This window comes from Electrona antarctica (assembly GCF_951216825.1).
Source record: "Electrona antarctica genome assembly, chromosome: 6".
Taxonomy (NCBI): Eukaryota; Metazoa; Chordata; class Actinopteri; order Myctophiformes; family Myctophidae; genus Electrona; species Electrona antarctica.
This window is the reverse complement of record NC_136811.1, coordinates 7053095-7080947: the sequence shown is the minus strand read 5'-3', so window position 1 is coordinate 7080947 and position 27853 is coordinate 7053095. Positions and strand designations below refer to the sequence as shown.

General features: G+C 43.8%; 1 protein-coding gene across 2 annotated transcripts in view; it reads right to left on the bottom strand.

Moving 5' to 3' along the window:
- The window catches only part of nacad (NAC alpha domain containing), a 69584-nt gene that overhangs the window by 37748 nt on the left and 3983 nt on the right, over nucleotides 1-27853 (bottom strand). For both annotated transcript variants that reach the window (XM_079504721.1, XM_079504722.1), the window contains one exon: nucleotides 243-580. In XM_079504721.1, the coding sequence (XP_079360847.1) occupies nucleotides 243-580 (338 nt within the window). The remainder of the gene's footprint in view (nucleotides 1-242; nucleotides 581-27853) is intronic.

Genomic DNA, 27853 nt, shown 5'->3' with positions numbered 1-27853 from the left:
TGGTGGCGCTATAACAGGCCGTTCTGGAAATTTTGGGGCAGAGGTTCATCGTTGGCATCCAGGGAGTGTGTGTGCAAAATTTGGCATCGACCGGGTTAACGGTGCCGGAGATTAGCTGTTCACAGACGGAAGGACGGACGGACGGACGGACGGACACACACACACACACACACGGACGGACGGACGGAGTGCAAAACATATTCTCTCCCCATGCCTTCGGCCTGGTGGAGACAATCACACACCTTAATTCTCTCCATCTTGGCGGGCACACGGTGGCCGCAGGGCCCGTGCCCCCCCAGCTTGGCGGAAGGCCTTGGCGTGCTGTTGCTGTTGCCGTAGCGATGGTCGGAGCCCTCCGGCTGGGGCCGCTGCGTCACCGAGGAGGAGGAGGAGGAGGAGGAGCTGGGAGGAGTAGGAGGAGGAGTGGCTCGAAGCAGCCGCGGCCCGAACGGAGAGGTGCATGCTGGGAGCAGCTTCTGCGGGGTGCTGGGGGAGGGGCTGGAGCCGCTGTCGCTGCTGCTCGGGGTGGAGCCGCTGTCGCTGGGGCTGGAGACGGCGGAGGAGGCGTGTCTCGTCATGCCTGAGAAAAGAAAAAGGTTTAAGGCTTTTGTTTTACGATTATAACAACATCAACAACTCGTGTGAAGTTGAGGCGCGCCTCGCTTCTTTAACCCATTTTGGGCGGGAACCCTTTTTGGTGTTTTAAGCATTATGTTATGCTTCAGCCGTTAGCAGATCTACAAGCTCGTAGCGCGGCACCCGGTGCTGCGCTACGAGCTTGTAGGTCTGCTATTTTTTTTTTTAAGTTTTGAACTCAAATCTTTGCTTCTAGGAGGTCCCTGGAACAACACATTTTCAGATGGGGGGTCGGCGGCCAATTACATATCATTTTTGGGGTCCTTGACATGAAATATTGAGCACCACTGATACAGAAACATAGGGTTTTTCAGAAATTTGTCATCATTTAGAAGACTTTTTTTTATTTCGATGTCAGGCCTAAATGGGTTCAGGAGATCTGTCTCAGTCTGAACGCAGTAATCTGATCGAAATCAGATTCCATGTGACTTGTTTGTGTTTAGACTTATTTAAACAAATCAGATTCCAATCTGGACGTACGATGTGGCACAGATCTGACTCAGGCTGGATTTGGCTGCCAGTCTGAACACACAGATCTGTGACAGATCCCATCTGGTCACTCGCAACGGTCTGGCCAAAAAATGAGATTTGAGAGAAAAAAAATCTGATTTGAATCAGATTTGACTGGATGTGACTGCAGTCTAAATGAGGGCTTAAAAGTCAATAGACATGGCTGCCACATGGTGTGCTGTTTTTTTTACATCATTAAAAGTCCATAGACTTCGTTAGCTAGCATATGACGTCATTTCTATCTCCTATTCTTCTCGGAATGCGTATCTAGACCACCACTGTTTGCCAAACACTTCAGATAACTAAAACGAGGCCTGGGCCGGCCTAGCGGTCCTAGCCTGGAACTCACCTATGCTTTCTATGGCATAGGCAGCTCCCGGCAGGATCCGCCGGCAGAAACTGTGCACAGCTGCTGGACATGAGACTAATTAATTAGAGCGACAGAGAGAGAGAGGAGTGTGCGTGTGTGTCAATTTAACAAAGGTGCAGACGATCAGAAATCAGCAGAGAGTGAGAGATGTTTGCGCTACTCTATGCCGAATTGAAGTGGACTCGGACCCAGACTTTTTTTTTCTCCCTGGAAAAAAAAACGTCTGGGTTTCCGAGGCTAAGCGGTCCAGGCACCTAGGCTGGATTACCACGCCTAGGTGCCTGGACCGCTAGGCAGGGGTTCGAGTCCCGATCTCGACGACCTTTGCTGCTACTGTTAATATATCAATAAAAAAGAAAAAAAGACCAAAAAATATCTAGAAGAAATGACATTTAATTCAAAAGACTATGACTAAAACTAAATTAACTTCCCGTTAAAATCAACACTTTCATGCTGCAGCCCTGCTCCAGTGCTTTCATTGGCTGTGTTTGAGGCCGTCTCCTTCTGCCCCGGGAGGTGGCAGAGAGAATGTCACCTAAATGTCACTCAGCTACAGTACTCGTCAAAGCAACGCCGCTCAGCCCTGTTAACCCGTTTAGACCTGAGGACCATTCTACAAATGTGTTTTCTGGAAAAACCCCACGTTTCTGTCAGTTGTTCTCAAACATTTTCATGTCAAGGACCCCCAAAGATCTATGTAATTGGCCGCCGAAACCCCATCTGAAAACATGTTGTTCCAGGGACCTCCCCAAGAAGCAAAGATTTGTGTTAAAAACGTTCGCTCTGAAAGAATATATATTCGATTTGTGCCACGTTTTAACGATTTTTCAAAAAACCACGCTATGAGCTTGTAGATCTGCTATTTTTCAATAGCTAAAGTGTAAAACACCAGAAGGGATTCCCGTTCAGAATGGGTTAACGCCAGTGGAGGAAAACACTACTCGCATGTTTTACTTACTGGAAGTCAAAGTTTAAATACTGCAATGTAGAAATACAAGAAGTAGAAAGTCCGGAATTCAAAATGTACTTGAGCAAAAGACTGAAGTATATACCAACAGTAGAAAGTACTCGTTATGTAGAATGTCCTATTTCACAAGTTAAAAACAAATAGAAAATTAAATGAAAATAGCAGATGGATGTCTGCTATTGTCTACCAGTGACATCTTTGTTAGGCATAATGTCTTCTAAATCCTGACAGTTTTCTGAAAAACCTCATGTTTCTATATGAACTATTTCATGTCAAGGACCCCTAGAATTATCTGCATTTGGCCGCCGATCCCCATCTCAAAGTATATTGTTCCAGCGACCCCCCCAGAAGCAAAGATTTGAGTTAAAAACGTTCGCTCTGAAAGAATATATATTCAAAGATCTGCACTACATTTTCGCGATTTCAAAAAAATAGCAGACCTACAAGCTCATAGCGCGGCACTCGGTGCCGCGCTATGAGCTTGTAGATCTGCTATTTTTCAATAGCTAAAGTATAACATAATACCAAAAGGGGTTAAATAGCTGATCTACAAGCTCACAACGTGCCTCTCGGTGACACTGGACCTTCGGTATACCACACTGGAAAACACGCACGCACGCACGCACGCACGCACGCACGCACGCACGCACGCACGCACGCACGCTATCAGATGGTTAAATTAGTCAGAGGCTTGAATTAAGGAACGGTTACTGAACGAGCGCGTCATTGTCCCTGCACTAAACGACGACGTCAACTCCATAAGCCTCGTCAGGAATGAGGGGAGTGAGAGATGAGAAATGACACGGAGGAGTGGGAATGACACAATGGTGTCAATGGGAAGGACTGGAAACAGTCCTGGGACAAACACAGAGAGAGAGAGAGAGAGAGAGAGAGAGAGAGAGAGAGAGAGAGAGAGAGAGAGAGAGAGAGAGAGAGAGAGAGAGAGAGAGAAAGAGAGAGAGAGAGAGAGAGAGAGAGAGAGAGAGAGAGAGAGAGAGGAGAGAGGAGAGAGACAGAGAAAGAGAGAGAGAGAGAAAGAGAGAGAGAGAGAGAGAGAGAGAGAGAGAGAGAGAGAGAGAGAGAAAGAGAGAGAGAGAGAGAGAGAGAGAGAGAGAGAGAGAGAGAGAAAGAGAGAGAAAGAGAGAGAGAGAGAGAGAGAGAGAGAGAGAGAGAGCGAGAGAGAGAAAGAGAAAGAGAAAGAGAGAGAGTTCTTTGCTCGTTTCTATTCTTCATTGTATTCCATTCCCTCCCCACGGCTTTCATTCATCAATTTCACAACTTGAACAACAGAACCATATTCTGGGGACGTATACCTGAGGACCTGAGGACGATTCTACAAATGCCTTATGAATCCTGACAGTTTTCTGAAAAACCCTATGTTTCTATGTCAGTCGTTCTCAAACATTTTCATGTCAAGGACCCCCAAAAATATATATAATTGGCCGCCGACCCCCATCTGAAAATATGTTGTTCCAGGGACCTCCCCAGAAGCAAAGATTTGAGTTAAAAACGTTCGCTCTGAAAGAATATCTACAAGTCTACAAGTTCGTAGCGCGGCACTCGATGCCGCGCTATGAGCTTGTAGATCTGCTATTTTTCAATAAATAAAGTATAACATACGTTAATGCTTAGAACACCAACAGGGGTTCCCATCCAGAAAATAGCAAATTTATACAAGCTCACTGCAGCGATGAGATCTGGTCTAGATCGAACAAAAAGGAGGGGACCAAGTACTGATCCCCGGATGGTCCCTGGTAAATGGGGGGGTCGGTGGCCAATTACATATAATTTGTGGGGTCCTTGACATGAAATATTGAGCACCACTGATACAGAAACATGTGGTTTTTCAGAAAATTGTCATCATTTAGAAGACATTTTTTTAAATTTCGACGTCAGTCCTAAATGGGTTAAATAAGTTGAGCCTTTTGTATATGCGCCTGTAAGGTCGTCGAGGCTATAGGGAAAGTGCCACGGGCTAAGATGGAGTCTGAAGAGGGTTGAGTTTTCAAATCAGCAGTGGCGTGCACAGATAGACACTAGGGGGTGCTAGAGCACCCCCTGCCCTTTTGGCAATGTGCCCTTTTTTGATTTTTCAAAAATAGCAGACCTACAAGCTCGTAGCGCGCCACTCGGTGGCGCGCTATGAGCTTGTAGATCTGCTATTTTTCAATAGCTAAAGCATAACATAATGCTAACACCAAAAGGGGTTCCCGCCCAAAATGGATTAAGGCAACCGGCCGGTTCCACGCGCTGCACAAGTTGCCCTTTTTTAACTTGAGCACCTGCCCCTCTAAATGTCTGTGCACGCCACTGCAAATCAGACTACGGTGGAAGATCAACGTCCTCCTCATATAATCTACACCATCATGTTTCCGTTCCACTCGTGCTCATGTGAAAGGTTTGGCTTTGATGAACAGTGTGTGAGTGTCTATATAAGGCCATCAGATCACCATGGGGTTTATTGTTATTCCAGAGTGTCTGTGTCACACACACACACACACACACACACACACACACACACACACACACACACACACACACACACACACACACACACACACACACACACACACACACACACACACACACACACACACACACACACACACACACACACACACACACACACCGAACAAACACCGCCATTCTTCCACTTAACCGGCCCAGAGCCGCCATGACCTCAATCCATGTGCTGATTGGACATTATGACACTCTGATGGCTCCGCTCGGTGCCAGACACACACACACACACACACACGCACACGTGCACACACACGCACAAGGGTGTGATTATGCGTGCTCATTGCTCACCGACTTCTATTTTTGTGAGGACATCCAGTCCATGAGGAAATTTGGTTTCTTTTTCCCGTCTGATGAAGAGATTGAAGACAATGCTGCATCCAAAGGGCTTTTTATTACATTCACACGCACATTCATACACGGATGGCGGTGGAAAGGAAACCATGCAAGGCACCAACCTCACACTTGAACTCTGGGGGAGCCCACAGGGATCGAACCGGGAACCTCACGGTTCCAATCCAACCGCTCTACCGGACCACTCTACCCCCTCCTGAGACATTGCCACCCATCGCCTCTCAAAAAATACTGAATGTGATTTTTTTTTAGCCGTTAACACTCCCATCGCCCAGGACGAAGTACTTTGTCCTTTCTATTAGTAACGCCCGACGCCCAGGACGAAGTATTGTCCAAAAGACGAAGATTATTGATTGAGAACGGATTGCATGGCTCTATAGCCCAGGCGCGCCTCCTGGGCAATCCTCGGTGACGCGCAAGAGTGAGACGTCATCGAAAAACTCCCTCCCCTGTTTAGCTGATGAAAACGAAAATCTTAAAACGTTCATAACTCGCGATCTAAATCATCCCGTCTTTTTATGAAAAAAGATCCTGTGTTAGACGGCGGTCCAGTCGCTAGTCTCGATAGATTTATTCTTGTCTCCCGTTGTTGTCGATCGACTCTAGAGTGGTGTGGCTATTGTTAGCTGCTACACACATATCAACAACTTCCGCCGGTCCGTCCGGAAAAGGGGTCCGTGTTTATAAATCGAATGGGCGCTATAATGTAATGGATTAAATAACTCCGGGCAATTAAAGTGTTTTGTATCCGAATTTAAGTCACTTGAGAGTTATCTTAGATTAGCTCCACTACAAATTTGTCGAGCAAAATCCTGTGTTACCGGTATTTGTAAATGAACACCAAGTATTCTACTGCGATGCCACTGTCACAGAGACATGTAACAACTAGTTAAACAAACTTACATTAAAGTTAACAAAATGGTACACCACCAGAACACAACATTACATAATGAACAGTAGATGTGAACAGAATACAGCATTACTTGTGTTATTACGACGTCTATTGCAATAGGGGCGAGACAGAGAATAGCGATAATCTATGCCCTACCCACAGCTTTAATTACTGTAACTAAGCTACACCAGGTCAAACAGAGACACCATTCTAGTCTCCCTAACTAACACTGAAACAGGATAAAAAAAGGTCAGCTAAACAAATGGCAGCACGTCCCTATATAAACTTAAACTTTACACTATAGCTTATACTTTACTCTAGCTTATACTTTAAGTACACAGCATGAAAAATTACAGCACACATCCTACAGATACAGCAAACATGTACAGCACGAGTTGTGTGTTGAGCAAGGTTATAATGGTTTTGTTTTTTTCATTATAGTTTAGTTTTAGTTAGTTTTGGCTTTTTTTTCCTAATTCAGTTAGTTTTAGTTAGTTTTTAGAGCGGGTTTGCTAGTTTTTATTTAGTTTTTATTTTGGTGAAATGCTTAGTTTTAGTTTAGTTTTAGTTTAGTTATAATTTAGTTTTAGTTTTTTAAACTAAAAAACTATAACTAAAACTATAAAAACTAAAACTATAACTAAGGGTATTTTTTCTATAATTACAGTTAGTTTTGTGAACACACAATACAATTTCAGTTTAGTTATCGTTTTTAATTTATTTTTAGTTTTTATTTAGTTTCAGTTAACTAAAATGTTTTTTTTAATTCTAGTTTTCATTTTTTAGTTAGTTTTAGTTAACTATTATAACCTTGGTGTTGAGATGGAGGGATTATATCTCCACAATCTGCCCCGGGAACGCCTCGGGATCCTGCAGAGTGAAGTTACTAATGTTGCTCTAGGAGAGGGAAGTCTGGAGCTCTCTTGGTGGAGCTGTTGCCCCCCGCGACCAGACTACGGATAAGCGGTGGATGGATGGATGTATGTACAGTAGGATGACAGTAGGATGCAGAATTAAGTTACTAATGTTGCTCTAGGAGAGGGAAGTCTGGAGCTCTCTTGGTGGAGCTGTTGCCCCCCGCGACCAGACTACGGATAAGCGGTGGATGGATGGATGTATGTACAGTAGGATGGCTGAGTCAAAAAGGCTGCAATGGAGCTTTCCGCAGGCTTAGGCCTCACTCAGACCTTTACAACAGATTGCTGTATACAAAGGGTGTGACACAGCTTGCCCCAATGCATTTCCAATGGGAGTCACATGGTCTGACACAACACTTGTGTTGTATGAGGGGGAGGGGCGCAGTCGAAACACAGCCGAAAGCCATACAACAGCTTGTAGTCCAAAATGTAGTCCTCAAACCATGTGACTTCCATTGGAAATGCATTGGGGCGGCCATGACACTCACAGCATTCATACAACAAGCATGCAGCAATGCTGCAAAGGTCTGAGTGAGGCCTTATTGTATGCCAGTACTGGTGCTGTCAGTCCACCTCCAACCATCACTGGGCACTTTTGTGCAGTGGTGGGAAAAGTACTCAATTGTTTTACTTAAATAAAAGTACCAATACTGCAATTTAGAACGACTTCGTTACAAGTAAAAGTACGGAATTGAAAATGTACTTAAAGTACTAAAAGTAAAAGTATTCATATTGCAGAATGTCCCATTTCACAAGTTCAAAATGTGTACAAAATCTATTGAAAATAGCCGAAATGTATAGGGTTGAAGTGGTTAATGTATATTTTCTAATCAAAATTTAAATCGCCCAAAGTAACTAGTAACTATTTCAAATGATTGTAGTGAATTAAAAGTACAAATGTTGGCTCCGAGATGTAGTGGAGTATAGAAGTAAAAGTACTGGAAATTGGAAATACTCAAAATTGTACTTAAGTACAGTACTTAAGTAAAAGTACTTAGTTACTTTCCACCACTGCTTTCGTGCTGTCCAGGTTGCTAGACAGCGCCTATACATTCTTCCCATCATGAGGATCAATGCGCAACGCACCCCATATATAAGGATCCGCTCATTGACGTGTCTTTGCTGCTTGTTTTCTCCGAAAAATACTCCAAAGTTGTTGTTTTTTAGTCCAATCCCGACGTTCAGATGTAAATAGTGGTTTCTGATCGCATGGCGCCCGACATATTATTACCGATTGTGGTGAAAACTTAGGCCTCACTCAGACCTTTACTGCATTGCTGTATGCTTGTTGGATGAATGTTGTGTAGTGTCATGGCCGCCCCAATGCATTTCCAATGGGAGTCACATGGTTTGACACAACATTTGTGTTGTATGAGGGGGAGGGGCGCAGTCGAAACACAGCCGAAAGCCATACAACAGCTTGTAGTCCAAAATGTGGACTACAAACCATGTGACTTCCATTGGAAATGCATTGGGGCGGCCATGACACTACACAACATTCATCCAACAAGTATACAAAGTCAAAGTCAAAGTCGTACGATTAGTCACAGACGTTACCGCAGTGAAATTTGTTCTCCGCATTTGACCCATCTCTTGGAGCGGTGAGCTGCAGCGTGCGCCGCGCTCGGGAATCATTAGTTGATTTGACCCCCAATCCAACCCATTGATGCTGAGTGCCAAGCAGGGAGGCACTGGGTCCCATTTTTACAGTCTTTGGTATGACCCGGCCGGGGATCGAACCCCGACCTCCCAGTTTCAGGGCGGACACTCTAACCACAAGGCCACTGTCTGGACAGCAATGCAGTAAAGGTCTGAGTGAGGCCTAAGACATGTCGGCTGCTGCTCGTATACAACTTTTTGCTCCTCCTCTCGCTGTAATTGGGCGCTGATTAAACACCTTCCGCTGATTAAACACCTGTTAAGCCCCAAGTCCAGGGGGAAAATCTGCAGAATCGACATTGAAATTGCAGATTGATTAGGTCTCTATTGATTTATGGAGTGCTGTTCAGGGCAATGGGGCTCAAGAGGTATCAATATGAATTTAGGACTACTTCAATATTTTAAGTTTTATTTTATTTTAAATCGATATGAATTTAGGACTACTTAAGAGGTTGCGTAAGGACATTGCAGACACCCTGTTAATAATTCAGTGTGTTTTTTACAGTAGGTCTTAGGTTTTAGGATCAGGTGAAATATTAAGGTTAAATGGTCATAACGGTGTCATAATATTGTTCATACGAACCATTTCAAGTTCATTATATTTTAACGACAAAAGTCGATTAAAATGTCACTGAACTTTACCAGAATAACACTGCTATTACTGCGTGGTTAAGAAGTCACTGAGGTTTCAATTTGGTTCATAAACCAATAAAAGCATCCAAGGACTACAATATAATATCAACGCAATCTGCACTTAAACCCATTAAAACGGGGAAATCATCTGTGTCATTTCAGATTTTAGCATTGGCTACTCAAAAAAATAGCAGATATACAAGCTCGTAGGCTAGCGCGGCACTCCGTGCCACACTGGAGGTTGGTACTTTCCCCATTTCCTGTCAGCTTACTGTACACTTATCTAATAAAAGGCAGAAAAGCCCCCGCACAAAAAAAAAAATTGTTTGGAAAATGCTGAATAATTTTGAATTAAGAGTTAAAAGGAGCATTCAGTGATTTGGGGGATTTGGAAAACCACCCAGTCCGCCCCGGTAACAAAATGTGCACATGCACGCTCTACAGTGGGGGGAAGTGCAACAGGCCAACAGCATGTGCACCAAGGCCCGCCCCCACTCGATCATGATTGGAGGAAGGCCCCTCTCATCCTGATTGGATGAAGGCTTTGCCACCCGCCACCAAAACTGAAACTAGGGTTTTTTGACCCCAGGGGCTCACTGGGGACAGGGAGGAACTCCTTATATGGTCAGCACACTCTATAGTAGGGAGGATTATCCAGAAAAAAAGAAAAAACAAGTGATATTTGAATTAAGTTAAATCACTGAATATACCTTTAAGTTTGCGAAACTATACTTTAGAAAGGCAGAGAGAGACGGACAGAGAGAGGGAGTGTGTGTGTGTGTGTGTGAGTGTGTGTGTGTGTGTGTGTGTGTGTGTGTCACACACACACTCTGCCAGGAATCCTGGTATCACTTACTAATGGATTCTGTTCCATCACCCCTCCCCCTCCACTATCTCACTTCTGCACTCACTTTCTCCGTCTGTCTGTCTGTCTGCCTGCCTGGCCTTTATTCTTTATCCGGATGCCCATTATCTTCCACTGCTACGGTCGCTAGTCTTCCTGGGGTCCACGCAGAACATCACAACATAAAAACAACATACAATACCATATACCGGTACATACAAACAACAACTGACACTTAACCCATTTAGACCTGACGTCGAAATTTAAAAAAAAAATGCCTTCTAAATCCTTTTTTGTTTTCTGTATCTATATCAGTGGTTCTCAATATTTCATGTCAAGGACCCCAGAAATTATATGTAATTGGCTGCCAACATTTGAAAATATGTTGTTCCAGGGACCCCCCCAGAAGCAAAGATTTGACTTAAAAACGTTCGCTCTGAAAGAATATATATATTCAAAGATTTGCGCCACATTTTCACGATTTTTCAAAAATAGCAGACCTACAAGCTGGTAGCGCGGCACTCGGTGGCGCGCTATGAGCTTGTAGATCTGCTATTTTTCAATAGCTAAAGTATAACATAATACTTAGTTAAAACACCAAAAGGGGTTCCCGTCCAAAATGGGTCAATTGTCTGTCTAAATCTAAGTTCAATTAGAATACCAAAGATAATAGATAATGTATAGGTTAAATATCATGTACAAAAGCAATATCATGTACAAATTTGCACATCAGTCCAATTGTGTGACCTCTCCCAATAATGTTTTTTTTAAGTATTTACTTTTGATTTGTTTTATGTTCACAGATAATGAGTTCCACTGTTGGGTGACTCTATAAATAACAGATTTTTTTTAAAGTGTTTCTGTCTTTGGTTTTGGAAGTTCCAAAAACCCTGAGCTTAGTTTGATCTATGCTTTAGACCTGAACTAAATAATTGATCTCTGTAGAAATCTGGCTTTCCGTCAATGATTGCATTTCTGGACTATAGCAGTTAATTTAGCCTCTACAGTTATAGCCATACTAAACTGTGGTGCATCCTATAGCAACATTGGTTTTAAAAGAGCAGTTCAGCACTAAATCTTGCAGCTCTATTTTCTGCTAGCTGGAGTTTTTGTATATCTATTTTAGCAGCAGAGGACCACACAACACTCCAAATGTGAAAGCAATGCCTGTGTTCTCTCTCTCTCTCTCTCTCTCTCTCTCTCTCTCTCTCTCTCTCTCTCTCTCTCTCTCTCTCTCTCTCTCTCTCTCTCTCTCTCTCTCTCTCTCTCTCTCTCTCTCTCTCTCTCTCTCTCTCTCTCTCTCTCTCTCTCTCTCTCTCTCTCTCTCTCTCTCTCTCTCTCTCTCTCTCTCTCTCTCTCTCTCTCTCTCTCTCTCTCTCTCTCTCTCTCTCTCTCTCTCTCTCTCTCTCTCTCTCTGATTAAGCCATTAGATTGATGAAGCCATTTGCATGATTCTCATAAGAATAAGGCAATAAGCGCCTCCATCAGATATTGCAATCGCTTGTATAAATGATAATGATTTGATTACACACGCATGTACAGTACGATACAGTATCAAACTAACTACCGTATAGGGGGGATACCGCGGTATTTCACGGTATTACAATATTTTTTTTTAAAACATTTTTTCCCCCATATATTTTTTCATTTTATTTTTGGTAGAATAGGAGTGGATGGGAGATGTTTTTTAGCGATCATGTGATTTCTATAGTTCCTGAATTCAAGGACAGTCAAGCGGTGACTCACGTGTTGCGCAAGGGAGACATCAATCATAAACCACTGAGAGCTGAGAATCTCTTTCTCGTATTTGGCACTCCATGAGCCTTGGAAGAGGAAGACAGAAAATCTCCATATTTGGCACAACGAGTTAAGCAAGCATCTATATATGAATAGCATCCGTCAACAAGTAAACAACTTACCTAACATTCATCTAAAATCAAAATAAAAGCTATACAGTCAAGCTCTACCAGATGAAGCATACAGGGCTTACAATAACAAGTGGTTAAAACATGTACTTTTCATCGTCTTTCAACTCCATCCTCTCTTTCTCTCCCTTTGAATTCAGTGCCCATCCCTGCTTCACTTTGAATTCACAGTGTCCATCCCTGCTTCACTTTGAATTCACAGTGTCCATCCCTGCTTCACTTTGAATTAATTGTGCCCATCCCTGCTTCACTTTGAATTCAGTGTCCATCCCTGCTTCACTTTGAATTCACAGTGTCCATCCCTGCTTCACTTTGAATTCAGTGCCCATCCCTGCTTCACTTTGAATTCAGTGTCCATCCCTGCTTCACTTTGAATTCAGTGTCCATCCCTGCTTCACTTTGAATTCAGTGTCCATCCCTGCTTCACTTTGAATTCAGTGCCCATCCCTGCTTCACTTTGAATTCAGTGCCCATCCCTGCTTCACTTTGAATTCAGTGTCCATCCCTGCTTCACTTTGAATTCACAGTGTCCATCCCTGCTTCACTTTGAATTCAGTGTCCATCCCTGCTTCACTTTGAATTCACAGTGCCCATCCCTGCTTCACTTTGAATTCAGTGCCCATCCCTGCTTCACTTTGAATTCAGTGTCCATCCCTGCTTCACTTTGAATTCACAGTGTCCATCCCTGCTTCACTTTGAATTCAGTGCCCATCCCTGCTTCACTTTGAATTCACAGTGTCCATCCCTGCTTCACTTTGAATTCAGTGTCCATCCCTGCTTCACTTTGAATTCAGTGTCCATCCCTGCTTCACTTTGAATTCACAGTGTCCATCCCTGCTTCACTTAAAAATAAAAGTGTACAGTATTAAAATGTCATTTTTATGTGGACACGCCCACCAGTTCATTAAGTATGCCTGGTTTGCCTGGTGGGTGGTGATCCACTTGAACTGAAGTTGTATGATAAAGGGGAGGGGTTAGGGGAGGGGCTGATAGTGTGATGTCACTATATCACTGTTTTTCTTCATTGGCGCGTTTGACTGTCAAGGTTTAAGCCTCCAGGAAGAAACACTAAATACAAAAGGGAAGACATCATTGCACATAACAACCACACCATGGGCTCTAATGAAGTACTGTCACCTCATAAACACATGACATAACAACCACACCAAGGGCCCTAATGAAGTACTGTCACCTCATAAACACATGACATAACAACCACACCAAGGGCTCTAATGAAGTACTGTCACCTCATAAACACATGACATAACAACCACACCAAGGGCTCTAATGAAGTACTGTCACCTCATAAACACATGACATAACAACCACACCAAGGGCTCTAATGAAGTACTGTCACCTCATAAACACATGACATAACAACCATACCAAGGGCTCTAATGAAGTACTGTCACCTCATAATAAACACATGACATAACAACCACACCAAGGGCTCTAATGAAGTACTGTCACCTCAAATAAACACATGACATAACAACCACACCAAGGGCTCTAATGAAGTACTGTCACCTCAAATAAACACATGACATAACAACCACACCAAGGGGCCTAATGAAGTACTGTCACCTCATAAAAACATGACATAACAACCACACCAAGGGCTCTAATGAAGTACTGTCACCTCATAAACACATGACATAACCACACCAAGGGCTCTAATGAAGTACTGTCACCTCATAAACACATGACATAACAACCACTCCAAGGGGCCTAATGAAGTGCTGTCACCTCATAAACACATGACATAACAGCCACACCAAGGGGTCTATGAAGTACTGTCACTTCATAAACACATGACATAACAACCACACCAAGGTCTAATGAAGTACTGTCACCTCATAATAAACACATGACATAACAACCACACCAAGGGCTCTAATGAAGTACTGTCACCTCATAATAAACACATGACATAACAACCACACCAAGGGCTCTAATGAAGTACTGTCACCTCATAATAAACACATGACATAACAACCACACCAAGGGCTCTAATGAAGTACTGTCACCTCATAATAAACACATGACATAACAACCACACCAAGGGCTCTAATGAAGTACTGTCACCTCATAATAAACACATGACATAACAACCACACCAAGGGCTCTAATGAAGTGCTGTCACCTCAAATAAACACATGCCATAACAACCACACCAAGGGCTCTAATTAAGTACTGTCACCTCATAATAAACACATGACATAACAACCACACCAAGGGCTCTAATGAAGTACTGTCACCTCATAATAAACACATGACATAACCACACCAAGGGCTCTAATGAAGTACTGTCACCTCAAATAAACACATGACATAACAACCACACCAAGGGGCATAATGAAGTACTGTCACCTCATAATAAACACATGACATAACAACCACAACAAGGGCTCTAATGAAGTACTGTCACCTCATAAACACATGACATAACAACCACACCAAGGGCTCTAATGGAGTACTGTCACCTCATAATAAACACATGACATAACAACCACACCAAGGGCTCTAATGAAGTACTGTCAGCTCAAATAAACACATGACATAACAACCACACCAAGGGGCCTAATGAAGTACTGTCACCTCATAAACACATGACATAACAACCACACCAAGGGCTCTAATGAAGTACTGTCACCTCATAAACACATGACATAACAACCACACCAAGGGGTCTAATGAAGTACTGTCACCTCATAAACACATGACATAACAACCACACCAAGGGCTCTAATGAAGTACTGTCACCTCATAAACACATGACATAACAACCACACCAAGGGCTCTAATGGAGTACTGTCACCTCATAATAAACACATGACATAACAACCACACCAAGGTCTAATGAAGTACTATCACCTCATAAACACATGACATAACAACCACACCAAGGGGCCTAATGAAGTACTGTCACCTCAAATAAACACATGAAAAACTAGAAAGAAAATACAAAAATCACGGCACTCCATCTTTAATTCACAGTGTCCATCCCTGCTTCACTTCCTGCTCTGGTTCCTCGCCTCCCTGTCTCCTTCCTTCCTCTCCTGCTTCCTGCCTGCATGTCTCCTTCCTTCCTCTCCTGCTTCCTCCCTGTCTCCTTCCTTCCTCTCCTGCTTCCTCCAGATCCTTTGCTGAAGATGCAGGCATCAGCACATATAGCGGCACTGTCTCTCTCTCTGTGCGTGTGTGTGTGTGTGTGTGTGTGTGTGTTTTCTGTATCGTGTGCGTTTACAGTATGTGTGTGTGTGCGTGTGTGTGTACGTGTACGTGTGTTTTCTGTATCGTGTGCGTTTACAGTATGTGTGTGTGTGCGTGTGTGTGTGTGTGTGTACGTGTACGTGTGTTTTCTGTATCGTGTGCGTTTACAGTATGTGTGTGTGTGCAGTTTTCTTTCCTTGCGTCTCTGCTGAGTCATGCCTCAGAGAATACATCCTGTCACTCACTGTGCACGTCAACATATGGCTAAGCACATGCATGTCGTGCATGCATTGCTCACACACACACACACTCACAAACCCACATGTTTGTCAGAGAGAGAGATGCACAGGCACGTGACATCATCTCCCCGCAGAGTCCAACGTCAAGGCAACAAGCTCACACACACACACACACACACACACACACACACACACACACACACACACACACACACACTTGTGAACGTCACGCGAAACGCATTTCATCATAATGAATTGGCTGAACCTCCACTAACGTGAACATTAAGTATAAACACCTCCTCGGGGGGGCAAGTTGAGGTACACGTTGTGCTTTTGGCCCGTTTGCACAAACAGAAATATTATTCATCAGCACTGCTACAATAACCTTAAACCATTTTGGGCGGGAACCCCTTTTGGTGTTTTAAGCATTGTTATAATTTAGCTATTTAAAAATAGCAGATCTACAAGCTCATAGCGCGCCACCGAGTGGCGCGCTACGAGCTTGTAGGTCTGCTATTTTTGAAAAATCGTGAAAATATATATTTTTTAAAAATCTTTTTTTTTTTTTTATATAATTTGGGGACCCCCTAACCCCTGGCACTGCTGTGCCAGGGGCTGGGATCACATCATAGCAGTGTTGTTTTCGTCGACTAAAACTAAGACGAAAAATGTCCGTCGACTACCTTTTTCCCACTGACGACAACTAAATGAAAACTAAGCTACGGTGACTAAAACTAAGACTAAATATACTGACGATTTCGTCAACAAATAAAAAGTAGACTAAAATGTTAGGAAGGGACTAGTGGACCAAGAGATCCAGTATAAGTCATGTTACACTTGGTTGCAGTCGCTGTGTTAACTAGGAGGGCTGTAGACTAGAGGATCCATAGACTCTGCTTCAGTCAATGTGTTATAGCTAGGAGGGCTGTGAGGATCCATAGACTCAGCTTCAGTCAATGTGTTATAGCTAGGAGGGCTGGGAGGATCCATAGACTCAGCTTCAGTCAATGTGTTATAGCTAGGAGGGCTGTAGACTAGAGGATCCATAGACTCAGCTTCAGTCAATGTGTTATAGCTAGGAGGGCTGTGGGAGGATCCATAGACTCTGCTTCAGTCAATGTGTTATAGCTAGGAGGGCTGGGGAGGATCCATAGACTCAGCTTCAGTCAATGTGTTATATCTAGGAGGGCTGTGGAAGGATCCATAGACTCTGCTTCAGACAATGTGTTATATCTAGGAGGGCTGTGGAAGGATCCATAGACTCTGCTTCAGACAATGTGTTATATCTAGGAGGGCTGTGGAAGGATCCATAGACTCTGCTTCAGACAATGTGTTATAGCTAGGAGGGCTGGGGAGGATCCATAGACTCAGCTTCAATGTGTTATAGCTAGGAGGGCTGGGAGGATCCATAGACTCAGCTTCAGTCAATGTGTTATAGCTAGGAGGGCTGGGGAGGATCCATAGACTCAGCTTCAGTCAATGTGTTATAGCTAGGAGGGCTGTGAGGATCCATAGACTCAGCTTCAGTCAATGTGTTATAGCTAGGAGGGCTGTGGGAGGATCCATAGACTCAGCTTCAGTCAATGTGTTATAGCTAGGAGGGCTGTGGGAGGATCCATAGACTCAGCTTCAGTCAATGTGTTAGCTAGGAGGGCTTCTGGTCAGAAAAAATATCAAATATATACTGTATGCCTTTCCTTTTGGGAGATGTATAGACTGTACGTTTACCAAATAATGTAACAATTTCATAAAAAAAATATATATATTTCCGATATACTGTCTAGACTGATGATGGTTCTAATTATATATGCTATTTTTCTTTCTTTTCGAACCCCGCTGATAGCATTAGCATTAGCGCTGGTCTCTGCAGCATGCAGAGACCCTTCACGATTAGTCCAGACTAAACGTTTCAGATAGTCTACTCGACTACATGTCTGTCCGTCTCCCCCTGGTCTTATTTGGCTGATTGTCTGGCCCCCGGTTATATAGGGGTGCCCTCCTCCTCCTCCTCCGAGGCAGAGCTGTATAGTGTGGAAGCGAGCGAGCGAGAGAGAGAGAGAGAGAGAGACCGCCGGCCTAGGCCACGGCAGAGCAGGCCATGCAATAAGGAGCTGCGTCATACGAGGCTGATGCAGTGGCTGGCCTGCGAGCCCCACGGGAGAGACTGTGTTACAATCTTTAATGAGAGGGAGAGAGAGAGACAGAGAGAGACAGAGAGAGAGAGAGAGAGAGAGATGCAGGAAGAGATCAAGAGACAAATAGGAATTGATACTGTAGATAGGAGAGAGAGAGAGAGAGAGAGAGAGAGAGAGAGAGAGAGAGAGAGAGAGAGAGAGAGAGAGCACAGATCAGCAGTCACATGCTCTCCTCACCACTCTCTCTCTCTCTCTCTCTCTCTCTCTCTCTCTGTCAGACAAGGTCTATGTCTCTCTGCCTTCCTCTACTGACATCCATGCCAAGAAAGCACTTTATTCTACCGTAGGAGCGAAGCTGTGTGTGTGTGTGTGTGTGTGTGTGTCTCTCTCTCTCTCTCTCTCTCTTTTTCTGGAGCTATATCATCTCGCAAACCGATTAGCGCCACAGTTTTACTGCCAGTAGGCCAACTTATAGTACCTCACCTCTACGGAAAAACAAAATGTTAATGCATGTTCTGTATAATAAAGATTTCGCTTCATATTTAACTTGAGTCTTATAATTGAATCGGGACAGACAGAATCGGTGTGAAACGATTGCCCACATTTTGAAATGACCCGACGTCGTCGATATGATGATGGCGGCAATCATGGCATCGATATGGTAATGCCAGAACCTCATTGGCCTTGTGTCTACTATACGATACGTCGCTACAAATACAATCATCATCAGAGAAATGGAGGCAGAAAGCAAACAAAAGGCTCGCCTGACAGGAACCCCAGAATCTGCAGATGTCAGAGATGCATTATGGGAGCCAGGATGTTATTAGACCACTCTCACGTTTTTTTTCCCCTTCTCCACCACATTAATGAAAACAGCCACGACTGGATATTATCACTAATGGCAAAAAAGGAGTGTACCAAGTAAAGAGCCCTGGGGGACCCCACCGGTCAACCATTATTTGTTATTTTTCAATAAAGCCCTTTAAGTGTGATTTTCCTGTTAACTGGGAGCCAACCACAGTATGAAATACAAACAATAGTCTACTACTGTTGGTCACTGGGAGCTGACCAGTACAGCCACAGTCTAATACTGTTGGTCACTGGGAGCTGACCAGTACAGCCACAGTCTAATACTGTTGACCACTGGGAGCTGACCAGTACAGCCACAGTCTAATACTGTTGAACTGTGAGCTGACCAGTACAACCACAGTCTAATACTGTTGGTCACTGGGAGCTGACCAGTACAGCCACAGTCTAATACTGTTGGTCACTGTGAGCTGACCAGTACAACCACAGTCTAATACTGTTGACCACTGGGAGCTGACCAGTACAGCCACAGTCTACTACTGTTGGTCACTGGGAGCTGACCAGTACAGCCACAGTCTAATACTGTTGACCACTGGGAGCTGACCAGTACAGCCACAGTCTGATATGATCATCCGGTCTCCGGATGATTGTGCTACTTTTTAGAAATCCCCGATCTACAAGCTCACCACTACCAACCAGCTCAGTGACCTCGTGGTTAGAGTGTCCGCCCTGAGACTGGGAGGTCGGGGGTTCGATCCCCGGCCGGGTCATACCAAAGACACTGAAGAATGGGACCCAGTGCCTCCCTGCTTGACACTCAGCAAGGGTTGGATTGGGGGGGTAAGTCCCTTCGACATACTAGCGTCATGTCCAGGGGGTGTCCTTGTAGTCTTGTACTGTACATCATTGGTTCCCAAACATTTTCATGTCAAGGACCCCACAATTTACACCAATTAGCCCGCGGACCCCCATTTGAAAAGATATGCCAGGGAAGATTAATACGGCTCTAGCAGTGATTCTCAACCAGTTTAATTTCAAGGACCCCCAGTTTGACATGCATTAGTCTATACGGACCCCCATTTAATGGCATTTCTATCTCTGGGACCCCCCAATTTATATTGTAAAATCAATGTTAAGTTAACTCTGAGAGTGTACAAATGGAACCAAATGGACCCTAACCCATTTGTACACTCTCAGACTTACAGACCCATAAGGGTCCATTTGGTTCCAAACTATCATTTAGCTGGGGACCCCCTGGAACTCCCTCAAGGACCCGTGGGGGTCCCCGGACCCCACTTTGGGAACCGCTGCTGTCCATCATGTCCAGGGGGTGTGTACTTGTACATCAAGCTGCCTCACAGCGCTACGGAAACAGGAGATGGGCTGCCCTGGGCTCACGACACGTAGATCTGCTATTTTCACTATAATTATTTCTTAGAATGTCATGCCCACAAAATGAGGACGCTCAAAATAAAACCGTAGCTATCTGTATAAGAGGATCCGTCATGTGCATGTGAAGATGTGCATGGGTGAATTAGTCCTCGTTTGACTTCCATATCATATGACATATCATATGACTCGTTTGACTTCCATATCATGGATGTATTATACGTCACAGACCGGCCACTGAAGTAGAGTTGTTCCGATATACCGGGCCGATACCCACCCTCAAGTACTCATACTCGGTACCAGCCCCCGATACTTTGACCCGAGTACCAAAACATCCAATTGACACTATAGGCTGAACGAATGCAACGGGAGCAAGTCTAACCCAATACTGCAGCAAATCGCCAAAAACAGCCGATCTACAAGCATGAACTGACAAGTGTAGATCGGAGATCCATCTGCATATCTAAGGCGGTAAAATAAGTGGTTACTCAACAAAAATAAAGTACTCTTATCGGTACTCGGTATCGGTATTGGCGAGTATTCAAATTTAAGTACTTGTATTCGTACTCTGTCTGAAAAAAATGGTATCGGGACAACTCTACACTGAAGTCCAAAGTACACATGAAGCCATGCCAGCCGGTTCCCAGCCTGGCATGGCATGGCCAGACTGATATCACTGCGTACAGTAGATATTATAGTCTGGAACTTTGGTGTGGGACATTTATTTCCAAGGGCCGGTTACAACATAGGCCCAAACCGTACCAATGATTCACCACGCAAGGTTGCGACTAGTTCCATGCAGTTGCAAGAAACCATTAACCCCAATAGCAGCTGCTAGCACTGGTGTGACATGTCCATAAAACTAGAGATGTCCCGATACTGTATCGGTATCGGGAAAAGTATCAGTATCGGCCCTTATTTGTCATAATACGGTTCATATCGGTATCGGCGAAAATGCCAGTCTAACCACCGATCCGAAACAGGGGTAAAGGGTTGACACTATGGCAGGTAAATAAATATGTTGGGAGTTTGTTTTCGAGTTGCCCGAACTGCAAGTGCACATTATGAGTGAGGAGTCTGCTATAAACACAACACGAGATATATAGCTAGATAGCTATAAACACAACACGAGAGCTAGATAGCTATGAACACAACACGAGATATATAGCTAGATAGCTATGAACACAACACGAGATATATAGCTAGATAGCTATAAACACAACACGAGATATATAGCTAGATAGCTATAAACACAACACGAGATATATAGCGAGATAGCTATGAACACAACACGAGATATATAGCGAGATAGCTATGAACACAACACGAGATATATAGCGAGATAGCTATGAACACAACACGAGATATATAGCTAGATAGCTATAAACACAACATGAGATATATAGCTAGATAGCTATGAACACAACACTAGATCACGACATCGGTATTCGGTATCGTATCGGCTAACACAGGAATGGTGGTATCGGGAACGAAAAAAGTGTATCGGGACATCCCTTTTGTTGCAAGGAGCCCTTTGTCTTTTAAACATGTTATAATTTAGCTATTGAAAAATAGCAGATCTACAAGCTCATAGCGCGCCACCGAGTGGCGCGCTACGAGCTTGTAGGTCTGCTATTTTTGAAAAATCGTGAAAATATTTATTTCAGAAAACTGGAGGATTTAGAAGGATTTTTTAAAATTTTGAGGTCAGGCCTAAATGGGTCAAATAATAAGGGACAATATCGGTGGCACCCAACTGTACCAATCTGAGAACACCATCGGCAAATAAAGGAGAAAACAGCACCCTCTTTTCCTTTGAATTGACGTTAGTCAACAGTCTCGTCTCGAGAGACTACAGGGCCTTTCTGAATAACAACTTCAGACCCTACTGAATAGCTGCTAGGCCTGCGTAACGTCCTCAACGCTCGTGGAGTATGAATGATCCTCCAAACACAATGACACAATCTAATATTCATCATTCAGGATCCATTTCCATCCCGCTTTCTGCTATATACAACACAGACCTGTGGGCCAATGATAAACTATAGAAGTAACACCGTCATTAATGTAGCTGCTATGTGGCTATGTGGACTTTATAGATCTTCTTTATAGATCTTTAACTCTTGAGAGTGTAAAATTAAACCAAATGGACCCTTATGGGCCCATTTGGTTTCATTTTACGCTCTCAAGAGTAAAGTTATTGCATTAGGGCCGTGGCTCAGCGGTCCAGGCACCTTGGCTGGTAATCCAGTCTGTCAGTGTGCTGCGGGTTCGACTCCCGATCCCGACGTCTTTTACTGCATGTCTCACCCCCCCCCCCCCCATCTCTCTCCCCATTTCCTGCCAGCCTACTGTCTGTCCCTCCATAAAAAATAGGCGAAAGCCACAAAAAAACAAAACAAAAAAACACCTGCATTAGGCTACTTAATTTACAAGAAGTCTACACAATTAGAGCATGTCAAATACTTCCGTTTGCCTGTTATCTCCCCTATGGTACCGTACCAAATTGTGCAAAAAATCTTATCCAACGATAACACAATGTTCTTTAGTTTTGGGCCTCGCGAGGCTAAAATCTCATTGGTGGTGGCTTGTTAAGGCAGTCTGTAGGACACATGCTCAGAAAGACATAATAATGAGGCAACACAAGAATTCATAGTTTGGAAGTATGAGCATTTTACTCGAGTAAGGAGCCAAGAACTTACATGACCTGTTCACGTATGGAAACCCCAGTCTGACTCAAAGAGCTACATAGGGTCACAGCCTTTATAGCTCCACTCCCACAACAGCCAACCCCCAACATAGCCCCAAGACTTGAGCCTCTTCTCACAGTAACGAAGTAAAACAAACAGCACCACAGGGGTGTGACAGATGAGATAACCTCAGAGTGCAATTTAGGAGATACTCTTTATAAAGGGGTATTATTAAATGTTTGTATCTAGATTTCTACGACAGGCTCGTGGCTCAAAACGCCAAATAAATAATGGACCGTGGTATTGAAAAAAGGTTGAAAACCACATGCTCTGTGCTAATCAAACAGTAAAGCTGGTTGCACATCCGCCGCGTTTTTCGAAAAACCGATGGAGAAACGCCGCTAAAAAAATTCGCATCCGATTCGCGCCCGGTGTGGAGACCTTAAGACTTCCCCTTGGTTCCCACAATAGGTCTACAGTACGAATTAATGAATAGTTTATTTCGGTGCTTCACATTTACATGTTACGTTTCATCATTTGCATTTAAGCTTTTTACAAAGAGGTAGCACCGAAAAGGTCTATAGGCTGAAGTCGAAGCTTATTTTGCCTAGCCATTTTTACCCTCACTGTATATGTTTCTTTTCCCTTTTTACCTCCATTATGTTCTGTTCTTTGTCTATATAGAAGTGTCTATTTGTACGTCTCTAAATGTTTTGATGAATTGAACATGGTGGACCCTCTTGTAAACAAGTGTAATGCTTAATTGGGTCGTCCACTCACAGTTAACAGCGAAATGTACTGTAATTCTGCAAACTGTTAATAAATATTTCAATCAATCAATCAAAAACAAAGAAAAGAAACAAAATACAAAGGAAACAGAAAAAAATAAATAAAGCATTTCTTTTTAGAACTTAGTCTTTTTAGAACTTATGATACTAATCTTATGTTAATGTTTAATAATGTTAATAATAATGATCTTATGATAATAATAATGATCTTATGATAATGTTTTATATAAGATAGTGTTTTATATGTTTTATATGTTTTATATCTATTTAATACCCTACTTTTAAATAGCTTTTTTTCCCCGGAAAACCGAAAGCCGCTATTCGCATCCGATTCGCGCCCGGTGTGTGTAGACCTTAAGACTTCCCCTTGGTTCCCACAATAGGTCTACAGTACGTCAGCGAGGCACTGTGCGAGAGCCGGAGCTGCAGGCCTCTATACTTTCTTCTATACTTTGTTCCTCCCTTTATAATATAATTCCATGAAAACAAAAAGTGCAAAATGCTATCGTCGTCTAGCCCATTTAGACCTGGGAACGCTTCTACAAAATGACTTCTAAATCCTGACAGTTTTCTGAAAAACCCTCATGTTTCTATGTCAGTGGTTCTCAAACATTTTCATGTCAAGGACCCCCAGGATTATTATGTAATTGGCCGCCGACCCTCCATCTGAAAATATGTTGTTCCAGGAACCCCTCAGAAGCAAAGATACGAGTTAAAAACGTTCGCTCTGAAAGAATATATATATATATATTCAAAGATTTGCACTACATTTTCACGATTTTTCAAAAATAGCAGACCTACAAGCTCATAGTGCGGCACTCGGTGCTGCGCTATGAGCTTGTAGATCTGCTATTTTTCAATAGCTAAAGTACAACATAATGCTTAAAACATGGGTTCCCGCCCAGAATGGGCTAGACTGCCTGGTAATGATGACTGTCGATCATCTTTGTCTCTTGCTTCTGTGCTCTCTGAGCAAAGATTCCATTAACTCATAATTGCACTCACAAAGAGCAGGACGGACAAGAGGACATTCTTGCCAGTATGGCCTACAGTATTACATGGGCTCACTGGCGGCCCCCGGGGGGCCACATGCGGCCCCCACCATCGCTAAATGTGGCCCCTCAGGTTAATATCAGAATACGGATATGTTATTGATTTGCAAACACGTCCCGCTTTAATTACTTCAGTCTAAATTAGTAGCAACCCTTGGACTGCCACTCCCAATAGAGCGTCGCAGTCCCGCCCCCTACCATGGACCAGGAAATGATTCTCCGTTCATTTTCCTCATAGACATTTCAGAAAGTATTTATTTAAAGACGTTTACGCCGCGGACAAAGCCAACTCGAGTCGTGACAAATCATGACAACAAACACAATTTTTTGGGCCGAACAAATAATTAGAAAGAAGAAAAAAACGGCAGGTTACAACACTTTTTTTGTTGTTTTTCTTCTTTGTAATTATTTGTTTGGTCCAAAATATTGTTTGTGTTGTCATGAGTTGTCACGACTCGAGTTGGCTTTGTCCGCGGAGTAACCATCTTTAAATAAATACTTTTTGAAATGTCTATGGGAAAAATGCATTGGGATTCATTTCCTGGTCCATGGTAGGGGGCGGGACTGCGACGCTCTATAGCAGCTTTTCAGTGACATATATTCATATTTTTAATTCATAATTTTAATGCCAAAATAAAGATTTCTCTCATTTTCACGGGGCAATACTATAGTATTGGACACTCAGTCCTGATGGTGGCGGTAACGTCACCATTATGCTGATTTTGACCAAATGGAGCGAGTCTGGTGAGATCACTTCCGGTTTGCGATCAAAATATCCGGTAGTATCTTTGCTACTGTGCAGCACTATCAGATGTCCGGAATGCTAAGCTATCATCGTATTTTTTATTATCAAATTAAGCTCTAATCAAGCCCAAAATATCGCATTTTACGCAGCGATGCATGCGCGATCACGCGCGTGCGTGATCGACCGTGCACGCGCGGATTTCGGCCGGTTTTAGGTAGATTACATCGAGTGGCAGCGGTGGCCGAACGGTTTGCGGAGCTGTCTTGATACCGGAAGGTCGCCAGTTCGTATCCCCCGTCCGGCACGTTAAAAGTACCACCGCTGAAGTGCCCTTGAGCAAGGCATTGAACCACTACCATGAAATGTTCTATGAGCAGGGCCTGGTTGTAAACAAGTATCTGATGCTTAGTCCAGTTACCCTGGGTAAATATAGTAACTTTGCTTTGCTTTGCCGTTAGCCAAACTAGCCAAAAGTTGCTAAATTTTGCTACATTAAACCCCCGATTATAGGGAATTAAACCAGCCCGTCAATTCCGTCAACGGAAGGTTTGTATTTATCAATTAAATCCGTCAATTCCGTCAACAGTAGTCCAGGGGAACTCCTTTGGCGCCATCTAGTGTTAGCATGCGCACACCTACGAAATGCCCACCTGTCCACTACGACTACTACTACCTGTCCACTACTACGGAGCTTGTTTCCCTTCCGGGTTATTCAGGAAGGTGGGGGGCCTTTGTGAGGAGTACAACACCACAGTCGCATTAGCTCACAGCCTTTAGCTAGCAGTACAACCGGCTACATTAGCTCACAGCCTTTAGCTAGCAGTACAACCGGCTACATTAGCTCACAGCCTTTAGCTAGCAGTACAACCGGCTACATTTGCTCAGCGATGCGGTACAAACTCATAAGTGATTTACGATCGCCGGGTGCGCGGCGAACCTTTAGAGATACAGCCAGGGACGGATTAACCCCTACGAGGGCCCCTGGGCCGGTAATATTTACAGGGCCCCCATAGCACGCGTGCGCGTGACATGTTCATCTTTTAGTTTAACAAAACTAACAGCCAATGAAGGGCCTTTTCAGGGCGTCAAACCTAGTACCTCACGGTCCAATTTCCCCAAAGGGCCCCTGAGAACCAAGGGCCCCTGGGCCACGGCCCCACTGGCCCAATGGGTAATTTGTCCCTGGATACAGTGCTTTGAAAATCCTGTTATAATGGAGGCTCAACCAAGGCTCAACCGAGGCTCAACCACGTTGAGGCTCTCCTCCCTAGTGGTAGGAGGAGGGACTACAGGCGGACCCGTGGATTCATGACCGGGAAACGGCAGGTTACAACACTTTTTTTGTTGTTTTTCTTCTTTGTAATTATTTGTTTGGTCCAAAATATTGTTTGTGTTGTCATGAGTTGTCACGACTCGAGTTGGCTTTGTCCGCGGAGTAACCATCTTTAAATAAATACTTTTTGAAATGTCTATGGGAAAAATGCATTGGGATTCATTTCCTGGTCCATGGTAGGGGGCGGGACTGCGACGCTCTATAGCAGCTTTTCAGTGACATATATTCATATTTTTAATTCATAATTTTAATGCCAAAATAAAGATTTCTCTCATTTTACAACCGGCTACATTTGCTCAGCGATGCGGTACAAACTCATAAGTGATTTACGATCGCCGGGTGCGCGGCGAACCTTTAGAGATACAGCCAGGGACGGATTAACCCCTACGAGGGCCCCTGGGCCGGTAATATTTACAGGGCCCCCATAGCACGCGTGCGCGTGACATGTTCATCTTTTAGTTTAACAAAACTAACAGCCAATGAAGGGCCTTTTCAGGGCGTCAAACCTAGTACCTCACGGTCCAATTTCCCCAAAGGGCCCCTGAGAACCAAGGGCCCCTGGGCCACGGCCCCACTGGCCCAATGGGTAATTTGTCCCTGGATACAGTGCTTTGAAAATCCTGTTATAATGGAGGCTCAACCAAGGCTCAACCGAGGCTCAACCACGTTGAGGCTCTCCTCCCTAGTGGTAGGAGGAGGGACTACAGGCGGACCCGTGGATTCATGACCGGGAAACCCCGTGCAGCTGGGCTTTAACATTGAGCGCTCGGTTGCACTTCCGCATTTGACCACCAAAATTTGGTGGTCAAATGCGGAAGTAGACGTTCTGAGACGGTACTTCCGGCAGTCTTCCGGGTGCTTCAAAACGCCACTGAGCAACTTCCACTGACATGAATAGCGGAGGGGGCGGAGCTTCGCGCCAGTTCAGTCTCTATTATATATATACTCTATGGGCTCAACGGAGCTGGATTTAAAGATCCCATCGCCGGTGGGGACGGAGGCTCTCCATACTAGCCGGAGCAATGCTAAAAGGTAAACAAACGCTCTGCGCTTTCATATATAGAGTATAGGGTCGTCTACGAACATACGTGTAGATAGAACGTTTATAAACGTAGATGGCACAGAAAAAAGTTAAAATGTTATTGTATTTGTATTTAGTTCATAAAGTTAACATGACTATAATTAAAGCCATTTGAAATAAAAAAAATAAAAAAATAAATCAGGATTTCAATTCA